This window comes from Brachycentrus maculatus, unplaced genomic scaffold (assembly GCF_059751285.1).
Source record: "Brachycentrus maculatus isolate JH-2025_06_01 unplaced genomic scaffold, ASM5975128v1 h1tg000285l, whole genome shotgun sequence".
NCBI classification, from domain to species: domain Eukaryota; kingdom Metazoa; phylum Arthropoda; class Insecta; order Trichoptera; family Brachycentridae; genus Brachycentrus; species Brachycentrus maculatus.
Genome location: NW_028281036.1, coordinates 1,005,386 through 1,022,705, shown reverse-complemented (window position 1 = coordinate 1,022,705; position 17,320 = coordinate 1,005,386). Strand labels below are relative to the sequence as shown.

General features: G+C 33.5%; 1 protein-coding gene across 3 annotated transcripts in view; it reads right to left on the bottom strand.

Moving 5' to 3' along the window:
- Positions 1 to 3,269: 3,269 nt before the first annotated feature.
- Lim1 (LIM homeobox 1) overlaps positions 3,270 to 17,320 on the bottom strand; it is a 110,550-nt gene continuing 96,499 nt past the window's right edge. For 2 of the 3 annotated variants that reach the window (XM_088267169.1, XM_088267170.1), the window contains exons 6-7: positions 7,841 to 8,126; positions 3,270 to 5,356 (exon numbers count right to left, since the gene is read on the bottom strand). In XM_088267169.1, the coding sequence (XP_088123295.1) occupies positions 5,115 to 5,356; positions 7,841 to 8,126 (528 nt within the window). In that variant the 3' untranslated portion in view covers positions 3,270 to 5,114. The remainder of the gene's footprint in view (positions 5,357 to 7,840; positions 8,127 to 17,320) is intronic. The other variant, XM_088267171.1, reaches the window with a different exon arrangement.

Genomic DNA, 17,320 nt, shown 5'->3' with positions numbered 1-17,320 from the left:
ATAAAATAAATGTCCAAGCATTAAGCGCATACACAAAATGATTTTCACGGCAAAAAATCGTAAATAATGCAAAAAAATCTCAAAATAATGTTTGTTAACACAAAAAAAAACAAAATGTCACTTTTTCATTAAATATGGCGGCAAGCACTTAATTAAAGTAGTGTTTTTAAATTTCGAACATCGTTCATTTTTTTAAACTTTTTTTTCAATACGAATGAAAAACAAAAGAAATCAAAATCTATACATGAATCACAATATCTAACATACATAAATAATTTATATCTTTTTTACACTTTCTTAACCATAGATTGTTTTGAGATTATATAACACATAACACACATAACACCATTTTAAAAATTTATAAATATATATATATATATATATATATATATATATATATATATATATATATATATATATATATATATATATATATATATATATATATATATATATATATATATATATATATATATATATATATATATATATATATATATATATATATATTCACGATAAATACATATTTTACTTCTTATATCACATGCCTCTGTTTGGAATTTAATATCATAATCTGAGTTAGAACATTTTTTTAAAAATTCGCATTTTTTTGCATTTTCACTTCGATAAGTAACCAGCGTTCATGTAACAATTAATTTTTAGTTAAAATGTGATTTTTCCACTGTTGTATTTTCCAAACAAAATAATACCAAAATAAATTAACAAAATATGTGAAATAGCGGTATTACGCAAGTAATTTTTTAATAGTATTACGTTATTTTGGCATGTTTTATGATATAAGTAAAAACCACATGAAATAGTGGTATTTGCCAATTAAAAATTAAGTTAAATGAAGTCATTTTGGTATTTTTGACGTGATAAATAAAAACCACTAGAAAAAGTAATATTTACCAAACAAAATTTAAATAAAAACGAATATTACAATAAAGCGACTGCCAAATCAATGAATGAAATTGTAAGGATAGAGACCATTTATATTAAATTAAGAAAAATAAACAAAATTTTCCGAACATCAATTAAAAATATCGTTTTGCGAAGATTTTTTTTTGTTTCTGAATTTATCAACAGTCGAATCATTCACCAATCACTCAATGGCTTACCCTTTATGTTATAAACGGGACACACGTGACGTCACATGTTTATAAAGTCATTTTTAAAATGAATATTGGGTAGCACCGTGCTTTCTCTTTGTAGACTGCCTTCAGGCAAGAGACTGTCGTAGATAAACTAAAGGATTTTTTTCACCTGAAGCTAGGTACTGCGTAAAATATGATATATTGTCATTCATAAAACTCTACCAACGTGAGAAAGTATTAAAATTTTATGATTAGCCACAAAGTATTTAATGTCGGCATAGTACCAAGAGGAACATTCCCAGGTAGCAATTTTATATTCACGTGATTTTTATCATGTTAGAAAAAATTGGCATCATTCAGTATTTGAAAAACTAGATTTTTTTTTTATATTACCTAACGTCCAAGTGACTCTGAAATCTAGCTATGGCTTATGCAACACCGCTTATCATGACCCTACTCAGGCTTCAACTTTTTATGTTTCATAGCCTATTCCCACTCGTGAGTGGATTTACTCTTTATGTTTAAAGTTACTATAATTTCATGTAATTCATGAGTGAAAATTCTAGGCAAAAACAATTTTTAAATATTTTATTGTAACTTAATTATAATGTCTACCGGTTTCGAAGCTAATCGCTTCTTGATCAAGACTGACTGTCACAGATACACTGACTGTCAGTCTTGATAAAGAAGCTGTTAGCTTTGAAACCGGTAGACATTATAATTAAGTTATAATAAATTGTTTATAGTGATTTTAAAACAAAGTTACAATTCAATTATAAAATGTAGAATCACAAAGTTAGTGCTTCAAATATAAATTATAGATTTTCTTAGCTCAGATTTAAAGTAGAGGAGTTTCATTAATATCGTCTAAATGAAATGATCTCGAAATGTGTTACGATTCCCACCATTTGTTGAAAAACATGTTTCATTAGTTTTACTTCAAATTTGGCATGATTTAGTGTTTTAAATATGTAACTGAAAGTGGTGAAGTTTTTTTTAATTTTAATTTTTACTTGGTTAATGTCACTATTTCTTAAAATCTAATTTGACACGTGTTTTGATGTATACCGCATGATTTTCAAATACTGTATGTGCAGCTAGGTCTAAATTTTAGAGTTTGTATCTTTGGGACGTTAAAGAATGATTTTTTCTCATGTTAGATATTTTGTATTGATATCGCAACATAGATGTTCTTCTTTTTCTTTATATACGTGTGGCATTCACCATTCTACCGATAAATGACAACCACACTTCTCAAATTTTTAGGCTATATTTATTCTTAAGTTGAAAAGATATTCCATATGCTACTTCTTCGATAACATCTATGATTGAAATTCTGGTAGCTTTTTTTATTTTATTCTACCCAAGCATGGATCTTTCCATGGATCGGTGTGCGCACTTGAGCTTTTCCGCATATCTCTTTGTCAGAGCCATAGTATATTATTAGAATTAAAAAATATATTTTGAATTTCATTATATTAAATGATTGTAATAATTCGGTCAGGTACTGTTCACAGTACAGATAATTTACTAGTACATACGTACTTAGATTGCAAAAAGTCGTTAAATATTATAACTTGTACTCATTATATACGATTTTAATTTATAACTTATCGCAAAACAGCCTGTCGCTTGAAGAACGGTATGCTCAAGATGTACTATCTACAAAATATTCAGCGAATTTTTTTTTATTATATTGTATACATGTTTCAACAGAAACAGTCATTTTTATGAAAAAGGAATGGGAAATCAGGGTTTATTGTTTAATTTTTATATTATTTTATTTAAGTATTATAAACTAACTGTACATGACCATGTGTTTCTGTGGCTTAGTCTGGTTAAATGGAAAATAAATATGGTTTTAAAAAAATATATTTTTTCACTAAATATTCTAAAAAAATGTGCACGGACAACACGGCTGTCCAATTTTAAAACACAGTAAGGTACATTTTTTTGTAGTACGTTTTTTTTGCATTTTTGGACTAAGTAGAATCTACTTAGTCCAAAAATGCAAAAAAAAACATACTACAAAAAATTGTCCCTTACTGTGTTTTGAGTTTGGACAGCAAAACACGTGTGGCCATATGTTTTCCGTATTTTCTTTAATATAAGTTGATTATTATTGTTGTTTTTTTTGTTTCTCTCTCTATCTTTTATTCATTGTTTGTGCAATGTATTTTGTTTGTTAGAGCTAAAATCACTAGAAAACGTGGAAGCTAGTAAAATCAAATTTAAAAAAAAAATAGCGCTTACTGAATTGCATGTTTGCGAACACCCCCTTAATGTTTATGTTTGAGATTTCCTTATTCAATTGATAAATATTTCTGTGACAGACATCTAAGATAAAATATATCATTTTTCGTCGAGAAATTTCTTCAAGTTTATAATTTGTCGACGTTTTCACCGCAGTAATTGCATTATTTAATATTGAAATGAAAACTTTCTTCGTTACGCGAGCAGTTTACGTTTCACTAGTCATCACCAAAATTACATTCTAATTTTTGACATATTTTTTAGTCTATTCATTGAAGACGAGCAATCGTTATAAAAAATCACAAATATTTGTCACAGGTACCTTACCACGGGCCTACTTGAACTATGATGTGTTACTTCAGCCCAGTACAAAAAAGAAATGTCAGAAGGTACAAAATTTAAGTAAAATTTCATCAATTGATTTGGCAGTCATTTTGTGGTAATATCTATTCTGATCATGTCAAAAGTCTTCATAACCGGGAAACAAGTATATGTAACCAGTTTTATATGAATTTAAGGCGAGCTAGGAGTGTATGTCAGTATGCATGACAGACGAGTGTGGCGTTCTATCGTGTCTGTCTACCCCTCAAGAAAAACTTAGCGATGGTGTTAGTAATAACTTTTTTGTAATACAAAAATTAGAAAAACCTTTTATTTTCAGTTTCTATTCATTTTTAATTTAAGTTTTACTAACAACATTTTGAGTGTGTCTAAATACTAATAATATAAGAGTTTCTGCTTAGTAAAAAAGCTTCTTTACATCTCACCAATAGATGTCTCTAGTGAAGTTCTAGTGATTCAAGAACAAGGTTTCTAAATTGGTGCATATATATAGAACTTCCAAGAATTTGAGATTGTCAAAAAATAATAAGTTTTACTTTGTAAATACCACTATTTTTTAAAGTCAGTCTTCAATTTTTCATTCGGCTATTAAAAAAGTACGAATCATGTATTAAAATGTTCAAACGTCAGATTTGTAAGAAATAGTTTTATCGAATTAACGATGGTGAATTTACGTTTTTTTAAAACAGAGGCACGTTTATTAAAACAACACATTTAGTTAAACTCCGTAAGAATATATATTCAATCATCTTGAAATCTACCAATGATCTTGTCAAAATATCTTGTTTTCGTTTTTAAGTATCTTTTTCCATACTTAATTAATACAGACATCAAATCGAATCATGACCTCCGTATTGGGCCATCTGTAAAACAGACCAAATTTATTTAAAGCTTTGATTATTTTGCTTTTTAGAGACTGTGAAGAATGTTAAAAGTATTGCTGTTTGATATCCTACATTTCTTTATGGTATTGTATTTTAGCTGCTTTCATATTCGTCATATCTCTTCCTCACAATCCCATGTTGAGATGTTAGAAAGTGTATTCTATTTTGACCACTTTTATCTTCTTCATATTCCTATGTTGAGATGTCAAAAATGTATTGTATTTTGGCTGATTTCATTTTTTTCATATCTCTTCTTCATATTCCTATGTTGAGATGTCAAAAATGGATAATATTTTGACTGCTTTCATCTTCTTCACAATCCTATGTTGAGATGTCAAAAAAATTATTGTATTTTGGATGTTTGCATCAAGGCAGATTCGATCTGATCAAGGTCTGTCGTAATAGGTCATAGCGTTGCATTCAGTGATCCAAGCACAGCTGTTCTTGCATGAGGTGTAGCGCGGGGGGCCCTCCGAGGCTCCGCCCGCAGCCGGGGGCGGCATCATCACTCGACGCAGTCCCGCGGCTCGGCCTTCAGCTACCAGACCAGCCCCTCGTTCCCGTGCATGCCCGGGGGGCCCTCCGGGAAGCCGCCCTGCTGCTGCTGCTGCGGCAGGAAGTCGGGGGAGGGCCCGCCGCGGCCGAGGGGGCCGCCCAGCAGGTGGTGGTGGTCGGGCTGCGGGCCCTGCCCGAGGAACCCGCCCTCCAGGGGGCCCGGCTCGAAGGGGCCCATCGGACCCATGCCTCCGCCGTGGCCGTCCATTCCTGGAACAAACAAAACTGTCCAAGAACGTGGTACAATTCGGGAATTAGTTTCAATCAGTTCTAACACGTTATCAGTGGCTTTTTCTTTATTTATCCCGATAAAAACGAATTAATAGTATTGATGAACTCAATTTAATAAGTCGGGTTGTGGTCCCGTGGTTAGTGTCGTGAACTCTGAGTTAAGAGTTTCTGGGTTCAAGTCCACTCTACCACAACTTAATATCTATATTTAATTACTAGTCGCTTAGACCTATAAAAATAGTATGAAATTGAAATATTTGCGTATACAATGAGAACACATATATATTTTTTTCAATTTTAAAAAGAAAAGTGAATTTGTGTATCATTAAAAAATAAAAGTAATCCTGAGCTTTTTAGCTCTCATCTTAAAATTGTCAACATGTACATAGAACGTAGGGAACCTGATCACATTATGAACCAGGCAATCGTCATGAATGTGAGAATCATTGAAAAAGATCTCGAGGAAGACGCCAAAGAATTCATGGATATTGCAGAAAAAAAAACATGATTCGTTTTAAAAAAAAACACTTCAAAAGAAGAAAAAAGTACATTTGAGAGTACAAAAGAAACACCCATATTTTTTTTTGTGGCAGGCACTCAATGGGAATTGAACTGACAACATTTTGAGTGTGTCCAAATACTTGTTCACAAAATCTGGATTTTCTCCAATTACAGAAGTTATTTTTTATATTATTTTCTTTTCATCTCACCGACCTCTGTCTCTAGTGAAGTTCTAGTGATTCAAGAATAATGTTTAAAAATTAGTTCATATATATAGAACTTCCAAGAATTTGAGTAGAGTGGTTGTCAATAATGGGTAGAATTGGTGAATATTACACGTGTATAAAGTGATCACTTAAGCCAGCCTATGACAGTCGTCAGCCCCGTAAATGTTCAGACTTCCATATTCTTCTTCATCTTTGATGAGATGTCAAAAAATAATATGGAATTGAACTGAACTGAGAATGAAGATGCAGAAGAAATATTTGCATTTGAGAAAATATCAAGTGGGTACAAGAGAATCAACCCACATTTCTCGTTGCAGCATCAGTGCTCAGACATATTCATGATCTGTCAGGCCATCAATGTCGAGATAAGAAATGTGAATGACGCAGTGCAAAAGGCCACACTGAAGGGAGACGGGCGGAAAGGAATGGAACCAACATCTGTTGCAAAATGCCAACATGCGGATTTAGCACACAGAATGAAATTTCACGATTTATTTACAGAATCAAGAAATTATATAAATACAGTGTCTTTTTCAGCTCTGCATGTTATTTTGCATATGATAATATAATATTTTTTTAAATAAACGAAAAATAATTCATTATGTAGTCAAAACCACTGAAGCGTGTTAGAACAGATAGATAATTTGGATTTTTTTTTAATACTAAAAAGAGGCGTTTCAATTAGATAATTGAATGAGGTTAAAGTTAGATTGTACATTTTTATCTCAACATAGATGAAGAAAAATATAGAAGTCTGGGTATTTACAGGGATCAGGAGCCATCATAGGCTGGTTTACGTTTTGTTTCATGAATTGGAGTATTGGTGAATGTTACATGTGTATAAAGTTATCACTCAAACCAGTCTATGATAGGTTCTTTAGGCTCGTAAATATCAGACTTCCGTATTCTTTGTCATCTCTGTTGAGATGTTAAAGTGGAGAAACCCAATTAATAAGAATTTGGACACAACTAAAATGTTGTGAGATTGAAATTACTATCCATTTGAAGAGGTCATCTCCAAATTAATTATTAGGATAACAGGAGTGCAGTAGGTCTATATTTTTTTAATTTCATCTCTTTATGTCTCAGTCCATGCAAGTTCCCACTTGTGTAAGTCAAGTCTAGTCAAATTTCCAAATCAGCAAATCTCAGTTACAAGAGTTTCTGTCTCTATAATTTATATGAAACTCAGTTTATAAAAAGTCTTCATCTTTATAAGTTTCCACTTCAACAAGTATCAGTCTAAACAAGTTTCCATATCTGCAAGTCTTAGTCTTCAAAGTTCCTGTCTCAGAAGTTTATACGAGTCTCAGTCTAAACAGAGTGTTCGTCTTTATTAGTTTTCACCTTAACAAGTCTCAGTCTATTCAAGTTTTCACATAAGTTTCTGTCTCTACAGACTATACGAGTCTCATTCCATATAGAGTGTTCGTCTTTATTAGTTCTCACCCCAACAAGTCTCAGTCTATTCAAGTTTCTACGTAAGTTTCTGTCTCTGCAGACTATACGAGTCTCAGTCTATATTAAGTCTTCGTCTTTATAAGTTCTCACCCAACAAGTCTCAGTCTATTCAAGTTTCCATATCTGCAAGTCTCAGTCTTACTTAAGTTTCCGTCTCTGCAGTCTCTACGAGTCTCTGTCTGTGCAAATTTCTATCTCTACAAATGTCTTTACAGTCTGTATCCATCAACCCAAATCTTGTCTTTCTGATTTTTTCTTCAGTCGGTTTTAGATAATTTACTTCAATTACCTTGTTGGCCAAAGGGCATAGGTCCAGGTCCATGGTGGGGGAAGAATGGTCCGTCATGAGCGTGGAAAGGTGGTCCTCCATAGCCGAACTCAAACTTCCCATCAGCAGTGGCGAAGTACGGGAATCCTGCTGCTGCAGCGGCGGCTGCCGCTTCGTCCAGGCCTCCTGGAGACAGGTTCATGGGGAAACCTCGCATCTTGCGAGAAGAACCGAAGAATGGACCTCGCCCCATTGAAGTGAGCTGCTTCAGCCGACGCTCTTTGGAGCGCTTGTTCTGGAACCAGACCTGGTGACAAAGAAAAGAAAGAAATTGAATTACATTTGTAATCAATAATTTCATAAGTTAGTCTTCTTCTTCTTCTCTTCTTCTCTTCTTCATCTTGTTGTAGGCCTTGTGGCCTGTTTTTAAGAGATTCCCAGCTATCGACCCATCTCTTTGGTGGTCTGCCCCTCTACCATGGGGTTGGCCGTATAGTGCGATGTGGGGGAGTCTGCATGGTTCCATTCTCCGCACATGCGCATACCATTGTCTCCTTCGTTGCCTTCCCCACCTAACGACATCATCGATCTCGCATATTTCCCTGATCCTGGCATTTCTTATTCTCTCTCGAAGACTCTTGCCTGATATGCTTCTTAGAGTCTTCATTTCTTGTGGCAACGGTGTCCGCTCTACTTTCGATTCCATACGTCATGATGGGTCGGACACAAGTTTAGTAATTTGTCATAACTTAGGTCATAGTAAAGGATACAATGGCAAGAATACAATAGATATTATAAGTAGAACTAGAATAAAAGTGTCAATACAAAAAATAATTAACACTTGACTATCAGAAAACAACAACAAAAAAATTTAAATAAAATAAATTAAAATTAAATTAAAAACTTAAAAAAGATGAAAAAGATAAAAAAGATGAAAAAATAAAAATGAAAAAGTTAGCAAGCATGTACTACATGAGTGATACGTCTACCAGAAAAAGGAGCTTAAATCTGTCTCTTCAATAAACAATCGAAGTGACGATAAGCTTAAAATAAATAAGGGGTAAGGATACAGCTTTATACGCGAGAAGGTATAAAAAATCGTGAAGTACTAATAATTTCACCAGATGGTCAAATTATAAGCCGCACTGAAAATTGTATTTTTAGGCGTTTTCCGATATGTAAAAAAATCCTTTTAGAATCTTGAAAACCTCCAAATAAAAAGGTCTCTGCTAAAGAAATGCTAAATAAATTAAATAAATCGGGGGTTTGCAAATTAACTTGCCATGATTGCAATGCATTTTATATTGGAAAAACATCGCGTTCATTTAACATTAGAATTAAGGAACACATGAGATGTCTTAATAATAACAATTTTTCGGAATTCGCGGACCACATCTTATCTAATAATCATTCGTTCAATTTTGAAGATGGGATAAAAATTTTGCATTGTAATAACAGAACTAGCCAAATTAATAATTTAGAGGTGTTAGAAAAAAAAAGCGGTTGAACAAAAATTAAATATAATTAATAACCAAATAAACGGTAGTCAAAGTCCCATTTTTAATATTTTTCCCATAAAATCAGACCCAACCTAAACAGAGTTATCCCCTTCCTTGCTCTTACCCCTCCTTAAAACACCATTACCCCCACCCCTACCCTTTTGAAACCCAACAACTTGTACACTGTTTCTTTTTATATATATGTTTAGTCATAAATTAAACCCTGAAGAGGGCAACAGGTTGTTGCCGAAACTAGTTGGTTAATAAAAATGTGAGTGGATCAGAACACAAAGTATTTTTATTTCTCGAAATAATATAAAAAGAAATGCTTTCCCAATTGATGAAATGTATGATAGGTGTGTTGAGGTGGTTTACACATGTGAATTTTAATATTTAAAAATATTCCATTTATATTAGCACTAATGGATAACTGTTTTATTTTCGGTTCCCTTATATGGGATACTATTCTTAAATTTATTTATTTTCAGCTTAAGTGTCAAAATATGTCAAAATGTCAAACATATTAGGAGTTTGCGAACTGATTTGCATGATAAGCCTTAAATAATTGAATCCCAAAACCAAATTAAGTAACAACATCTTATAAGGAAGTCGTTTCATAATTCGATAGCCCATGTCTATACAGCAGAAAACGACTCAGAATATAAAACAAATAAAGAAAACAACAGAAATGGCAAGGAAAAATGAATATCCAAAACTTTAATGGCTATCATAAAAGATAATTTGTTTCACTCGGGCCAAACCTTCCGGAGACTAATTATAAACGAGAAATGTTTGAAATTTAAAATCTGACATAGACGAGCGCCTTAGAAATTGAAACAAATGGTCCAAATTAATCTAGAGATTGCGTGGAGGCGAGCGACGTCGACCAAACAAGACGAAATCACCTCTTCTCCCGGAATTCTACCTGATGTTTGACGAGACAAAGCGTCGAGCCGAGATGAGTAATTAGTGGGATCCACGTCACGGATCCGACGAATCGCGAAATCAAAGATCCGACATCTCATCGTGCATTTTGCGCAAGAAGTGTCATAACAGGTGAAATGGATAACCTAAGAGATGCCGATAGATAAGAAGACTTGCAGGAGCACCAGCCAAAGGTGCATAATGTGTGCAAGGAAAGTAATTGGTTGATGCACGTTAACAAATCAAAAGTCATGGTTTTTGAAAGAGATAAATGTTGTAGATCTGGATGTAAAATGAAGTAAATGGGGACATTTTAGAACAGGTAGATGATTTTGTATAATTGAGATGTATGTTTTCTACGGATAGAAAGATTAATAACATATAGAAAGGAGAGAATGCTAGGAACAGAGCAGAAATGTCATGACAATCCACGTCAAAGGTTCGACGCACACATTGTCCATTTTGCGCAAGAAGTGTCATAACAGGTGAAATGGATAACCTAAGAGATGCTGATAGTAGAAAATACCTGCAAGAGCTGGTGCCAAAGGTGTAAAATGTGTGCAAGGAAAATGATTAGCTGATGAATACTTTTTTAACGTTATTTTTAGCGTATTTACTTTTTTTCTTTGCTCAATCTGTACCGCTATTTATCAGACTTTTTGCGAGGCTGATGTCTCAATTATTTCTAAGTTTTTTGGTCATCTACTCTTGACAGTAATGACATCAAATTTGCAACTTTATCAAGCTTTTTTTACCATAAAATAATTACGCTATAAAATATTTTTTTACGTGTTCAGACCTTCTTTTTTACATGTAATCTCACGATTCACCTTGCCTTATTATAAGTAGACATCAAATTAACATCGTGTCGATTGGGTGCAGTGCCCTATACACCATTAAATGTGGATATGAGAGAATGTTTTGCCTTTGTGCTTAAAACGGCAGTATCACATATACTTTAATAACTCAAATTAAATCAAATTAATATCTCAACATAGATGAAGAGGAATACAAAAGTAGGGATAATTACAAGGCTTACGACTTGTCATGGGCTAGCTTGGTTTAAGGTGATCATTTTACCCATGATTGACAACCACACCACTCAATTTTCGGAGGTTATATTTATGCTTTATTTGATACCCTTTTTCACATCCTTGGCACCGTTTATGGTTGAGTTTAGCTTTTTTTTTTAAATTAACATGGATTTTTTAAAAATTTATATGAGATTCTTCTCGTATTATTTTATCTACTAAAAGACTCTTAAAAAGCATAATTTTTAACGGTTATTATTCTTATATTTTCACCTCATTTAAATTTTTGACAGACAAATTTACGAGTACCATATATGACATTTTATGTTGGATTCAATTTACAATATTTTGAGTTTATTCACAGATTCTTGGTTTGCCTACACTTAGGAGTTATAATATATATAATATATAATATACCATATAAATAACTAAATGGAGATAAACCCTGAGAATCTGAACGAAGGAACACACTCAAAAGATCATAAATTGAATCAAATTTAAAATGTCATATGTACATATTTAATGGCTGAAAAAAATTTAAAAAAATTGTTCCAAAGCACTCGTAAACGAATGGAGGCTTGAAAAAAGTTTGTAAAAGGCTAAGTAAGACAAATAAAATATATAAAAAAAATTGATAAAAAAAAACGAAATATGAAAATACCAAATAAATTATTCAATTTCAGCAGCTAGTAATAAAATTTTAAAAAAATATTTAAATGCATGGTAAGACTCGTTAGATAATTGATCGCACAATCTTTTAAACCTTTGAAAAAGATCTTCTTAACTTTTAGTTAGTTTAAAAGATCTTTGAAGAGTTGAAAGCGAAAGGCATCATGTGTAATGCACCATATTGCAAACGACCCAGTTGAAAACTTGTGTCAAGACGCCATTAATAACAAAACGATGAATAATAATACAAAAATCATCTCCTAGACCTTATACCTTCCTGGAAGCTTTGTCTCCCCCGAATACACCTTTGTTCTCCCGGCTTGTGGGTACGGGAGGCCGCGTATTTTTTTAGCCCGCAATTTTCGCAGTTAGCTTCAGATTACTATGAGCGATTCGATATGGTCTGCCGGCGCGATCTGAAGACATGTAAAACATCCTTCACAGACGGCGACCAGGGTAGTTCAACCAAAGATCTCTTTTATTTTAAAATACGACAAGAAGTGACAAATTCTTTATTTTAGTGCTTTCACACAAACATCGTGGCTAGATTTTTTTTTAGATGGGAATTGCATTTATTATTTTCCTCTCTTATTATGCACAAGGTTTATACATCATTAAGTGGATTTTTGTTTCGTCTAGGTAATTAAATATGTTTTATTTGAATCTTTGTTGGGAACAAGAGGGATAATCTAGTGATCGTGGTTAAATTAACGCAGAGAACATCAAAGTCTAAACACACCTCCACCGACAAGACACATAAGGTGGCTTGGTGGGTCTCTGCAAAAAAAAAGTTCTAAACATGTATAAATTTGATTTAAATAAATGTATATAAATAAAAAAAAATAAAAAAATAAAACAGTTTAAGCATGCGGTATGCCAATATTGAAAGTAAATTATTTTAAATACAAATTCACAGTTAAATCGCGGTAGAATTTTGTTTCACATTTTCTATAAATTTCGCACTTAGTTAATTAAAAAAATGCTTTCCAAGAGAAGGTCTGTCAGGAAGCCTAGATGCTTCTGTATCAGATTTGGGAATGCGGTGGGACAGCTTTCAATAAGAGGTGATAAATTATCCGTATTTTTTTTCTCTGATAACAATCTGTGAAATGATTGGTTTGCATCTTTCATGGTCAGTCTCCATCCATCTCTGTAACTTAGCGTACCCGTTACAGTACATATAGGTGATAATTTGGTCTATGCAGTTCATCCGCTGTAGTTTGTGGCTTCGCACATTCCCTTATATTAGACCACTTACTTACTTCAAGCCTTCTTCTTGTATCTAGTATTGAACAAAGTTCTCCCCCTTGGACTTCCACAGTTCTCTCTTCCAGTGCAGGCCCGACTATTAACTGAGTTTCATTACACACGACTAGTTTCGCAAACTACTGATGTTTTCATCGACAGTTAATAACAAAAACTGGCAAAGTTAATGCCAAATCGATAAATAATATAATAAGTTGGTCGACCCCAGAGTTAGCGTGATTGACTTGTGGGTTGAGAAGGCCTGCGTTCGGTGAACAGGTAGGGACAGCGGTGCCCGCGGAGCGGTGGCGGCCAGACAGACGCACGGACATGGAACCCCACTGCGTCGGCTCTGAGGTGTGTTCGCACTCCACTCCACAACTGGATGGCTCGTTATTCACTACTCAGTCATTCAAACAGCGCAAGGCTGCAACCGCTTCAAAAAGTGGACGGTTGTAAGACTGCAACCGCTTCAAAATGTGGACGGTTGTAATGCTGCAACCGCTTCAAAATGTGACGGTTGTAATGCTGCAACCGCTTCAAAATGTGAACGGTTGTAAGGCTGCAACCGCTTCAAAAAGTGTAATGCTGCAACCGGTTCAAAATGTGGACGGTTGTAAGGCTGCAACCGCTTCAAAATATGGACGGTTGTAAGGCTGCAACCGCTTTAAAGAGTATATGATCAATATCACACGCTGTTTTTCAGTATCATGACATGTGCAATGCACTACTTGTTCTCTTCACGTGTCATATAAGGTTATCCAAACTACCACATGAGAGTAATTGTCCTTTTCTTGGACAGCTGTTAACACTGTCTCTGTCTTTTGCTCACACCTCATGGACCCTCTATTCGGTGTAATAGGTCGTACTTCTCTCATATATGCACATGCCCCAGATAGGACACCTTTTGGACCTTGATATCAGTCACCAACTGTATTTCTACTCTTGAACTTTGGAGCACATTTGCATTGCTGACCATATCACACAATTAAATTTACCAATATCTGTGATTGAGATTTGACATGAAGTATGTTTTGTATAATGAAAGGTTCTAGAAATTTTAATTGCCAAACTCTTTTGCATACCTCCGCGTATGCGCAAATGAATCACCGTGCATAGTTTAGTTTGCACACAGTTCCGTAGGCGTCTCCTAGTATGTAAAATAAATCGAAAAGAAACTTACATACGTTTCATGAAGGTCTCTGCTAATTAATAAAAAAAAAGCTAAATTCAACCATAGATGGCATTGTAGAAGTAGCAAACGCAATATTTTTTCAATCGAAGCATAAATATAACTTTCGAAAATTGAGCAGTATGGATGTCTATCATGGGTAGAATGGTGAATGATATACGTGTATAAAGTAATCACTAAAACCAGCTTACGATAGATTGTAAGCCCTGTAAATAAATGCTTAGACTTTCATATTATTCTTTATCGATGTTTAGATTTTTTTAAACATATAATTCATGCAAACAAACTATACAAATTTATACACTTCCTCTAAAAAAAATATTTCAGATTTCAGGATAAAATAAAGTACATATCGCTCACTCCTTTCAAGAACGTCATAAATCAAAAAACTTGTTTTTTCAGGAGAACGTTTTTAAAGTTCAAAAATATAATACAATGAATTAAAATTAATTTCAAGCCACTTACTGAACTTTTTACTGTGCAACAGATATTTTTAGGTAAAACCTGAAGGTTTTTTCTCCATTTGAAAAATATTTAGAATATTTAAAAAAATAATTAAACAATACCTTTTCTTCAAAGTGCATAAATAACACTTTCTGCCCTGTAGTGGGTAAATATTATGTTAAAAATATGCCTCTTTTGCTGGGATATAGTACATTTTCTGGGCATTCCGAAAACATGCACAACTGAAAATTGACGATTTTTGATTTATGACGTTCTTGAAAGGAGTGAGCGATATTTATAAATTCTTCATTAAATACACATTTTGGTAAGCAAAATGACAAAACGTAAAAACTTTTATTTTCGATGTACCTACGTATGTGCGCAAAGATATGATAATTTGAATTTTTGTTAGTCTATTTTCTAGCCTCTAGGATTTCGGGGTCTAATGCCCGCTGTCGATGCAAAGACCCTCAAATACGTTGACTTGTTATTTACTGCTTTTACAAGCGCGGCACAAAGACCCAAAAACAATGATAAATCGTACTGCGCACAGTGGGTCATCTCGTATAGAATAAAAAAAACCGACGATGAGAATTAATAATTTGACGGTTCATAACTATAACAGGGCAAGGAAAAAACTTTGTATTTTTTACGAAGACGCATATATGTATGTGGATGTACGTATGCATGTATTTATTTGCATATCTTTAAAATCACTTCATTTTAAGTATGCAATTTTTCCTTTTTATGGTTTTTATTTATTGAAATAATGTACACGCTATATGAACCACACTATGCGGCTTCCATACTACAGAAGTCCCATTTTTTTTTTAACAAACAAAACAATTTTTTGTCGATAACATAGGATCTTGAAATTGAACAATTTGTAAGCGTTGTTGCGGTGTAAGTCTTTCCATGATGAAATGTCAAACAATATTGCACAAAAATACCATGACACAACACGACTCAACAAAAATACCATGACAGTTCAACACGACTCAACAAAAATACCATGATAGTCAACGAAAGTCTATTTAAAAATTATTTGGTAATAAACAAAAATCGTTGTTTATAAATTATCCAAAATTATCATTATCATAGCTAATAATAGATTCTTAGCACTGTAAATGGCTAGACTTTTATGTTATCCTAGTATAAAAAGATAATTCGTCTCTATTTGTACATTATTTTGGAATAACTATATTAAATCAAGGTTTACAATAAAAAGTTGATGGATTAAGTTTTATTCACATTTTCTTTGTGATTTCAACCTAATTTTTAACTGTGAAGTTTTGTCTCAAATGACCCATATTTCTCCAGCATCACACTCGAACACATTAATGTTCTTTCTTCTTCTTAGTTCTCCACAGATTCTTTACAGGTGCTCGCTGCATAAAAACCATTCGGATTTATTAGACTTACACCCATTGTACCCTGAGTCCGCCATAAAAGGAAACCTTCATGCGTTCAGTCCGTTTTCAAAAAAATGGTCTAATGTTGATCAATTGCATAAGGCGGACTGACGGTGTACATATATCATATTTTGGGACAAGGAATTCATAAATCAAAAGTTTCTGACTTAGCCCACTCGAGATACGATACTATTCCTGACTTTATTGAGAATATCATAAAAGGTTTTATTTATGGCAAATTTTGGCACTCTTTAAATATTGCAGTAATTTTTTAAAAACGAATAATACACCGTTTGACATCTCATGACAAAGAATATGAAAGTCTAAGTACTTACAGGGTTTGTGACCTATTATAGGCTGGTTTAGTGATCACTTTACACATGTAAAATTCGTGTTATGAATATTATTCTACCCGAAACTAAGAGAGGGATTTAAAATGGCCCTAAAACAATAACCGTTCAAGCAATCTGATTCAAATCTTTAAAGTAATACTTAGAAATACTTCAGCATTTTTCGTTTTAAAATATTCAAAACGTGTGATCTTCATTTTATTGTTTTCATCAATATTCTAGCGATCTACGATCCAATTCATCGATGCCTGATCCAATGTTCGAACGGTCCACGTTGTCGTGTGTTATTTATGTTTGCCCGAGACATTTTATTTTATTCACTCTAACTACTGCGCGCCACAGCTGTATTTTTTTAAATCATTCGCGCAGTCGATCTTTGAACATGATAGTGACTACACGTCGTTTGTCGTAAATATCTCCGTAAGCTCCATATTATTATTACATACGATATTTCTATGAATAGGCCTGGGATCTTTCAAATACTTTCACATACTTCGTGAGATGAAGGTTAAGTAAGGAGTTGATATTTGACCCTGATTTCAAAAATCGCTACTATGTTCTTTGATTTTTACTGCTTTAAAAACAGCAGTAAAGTTTTGTCAATTTTATGACAACCTTTGTCGGATACCGTCTCCGTTCGAAAAAACCCTTCGTCGAGCTGCAAACCACCGCAGCAAAAGTTGCGAACCAACGATATCTCATTGAACTAGTCACTAAGTTGATACAGAGACATTT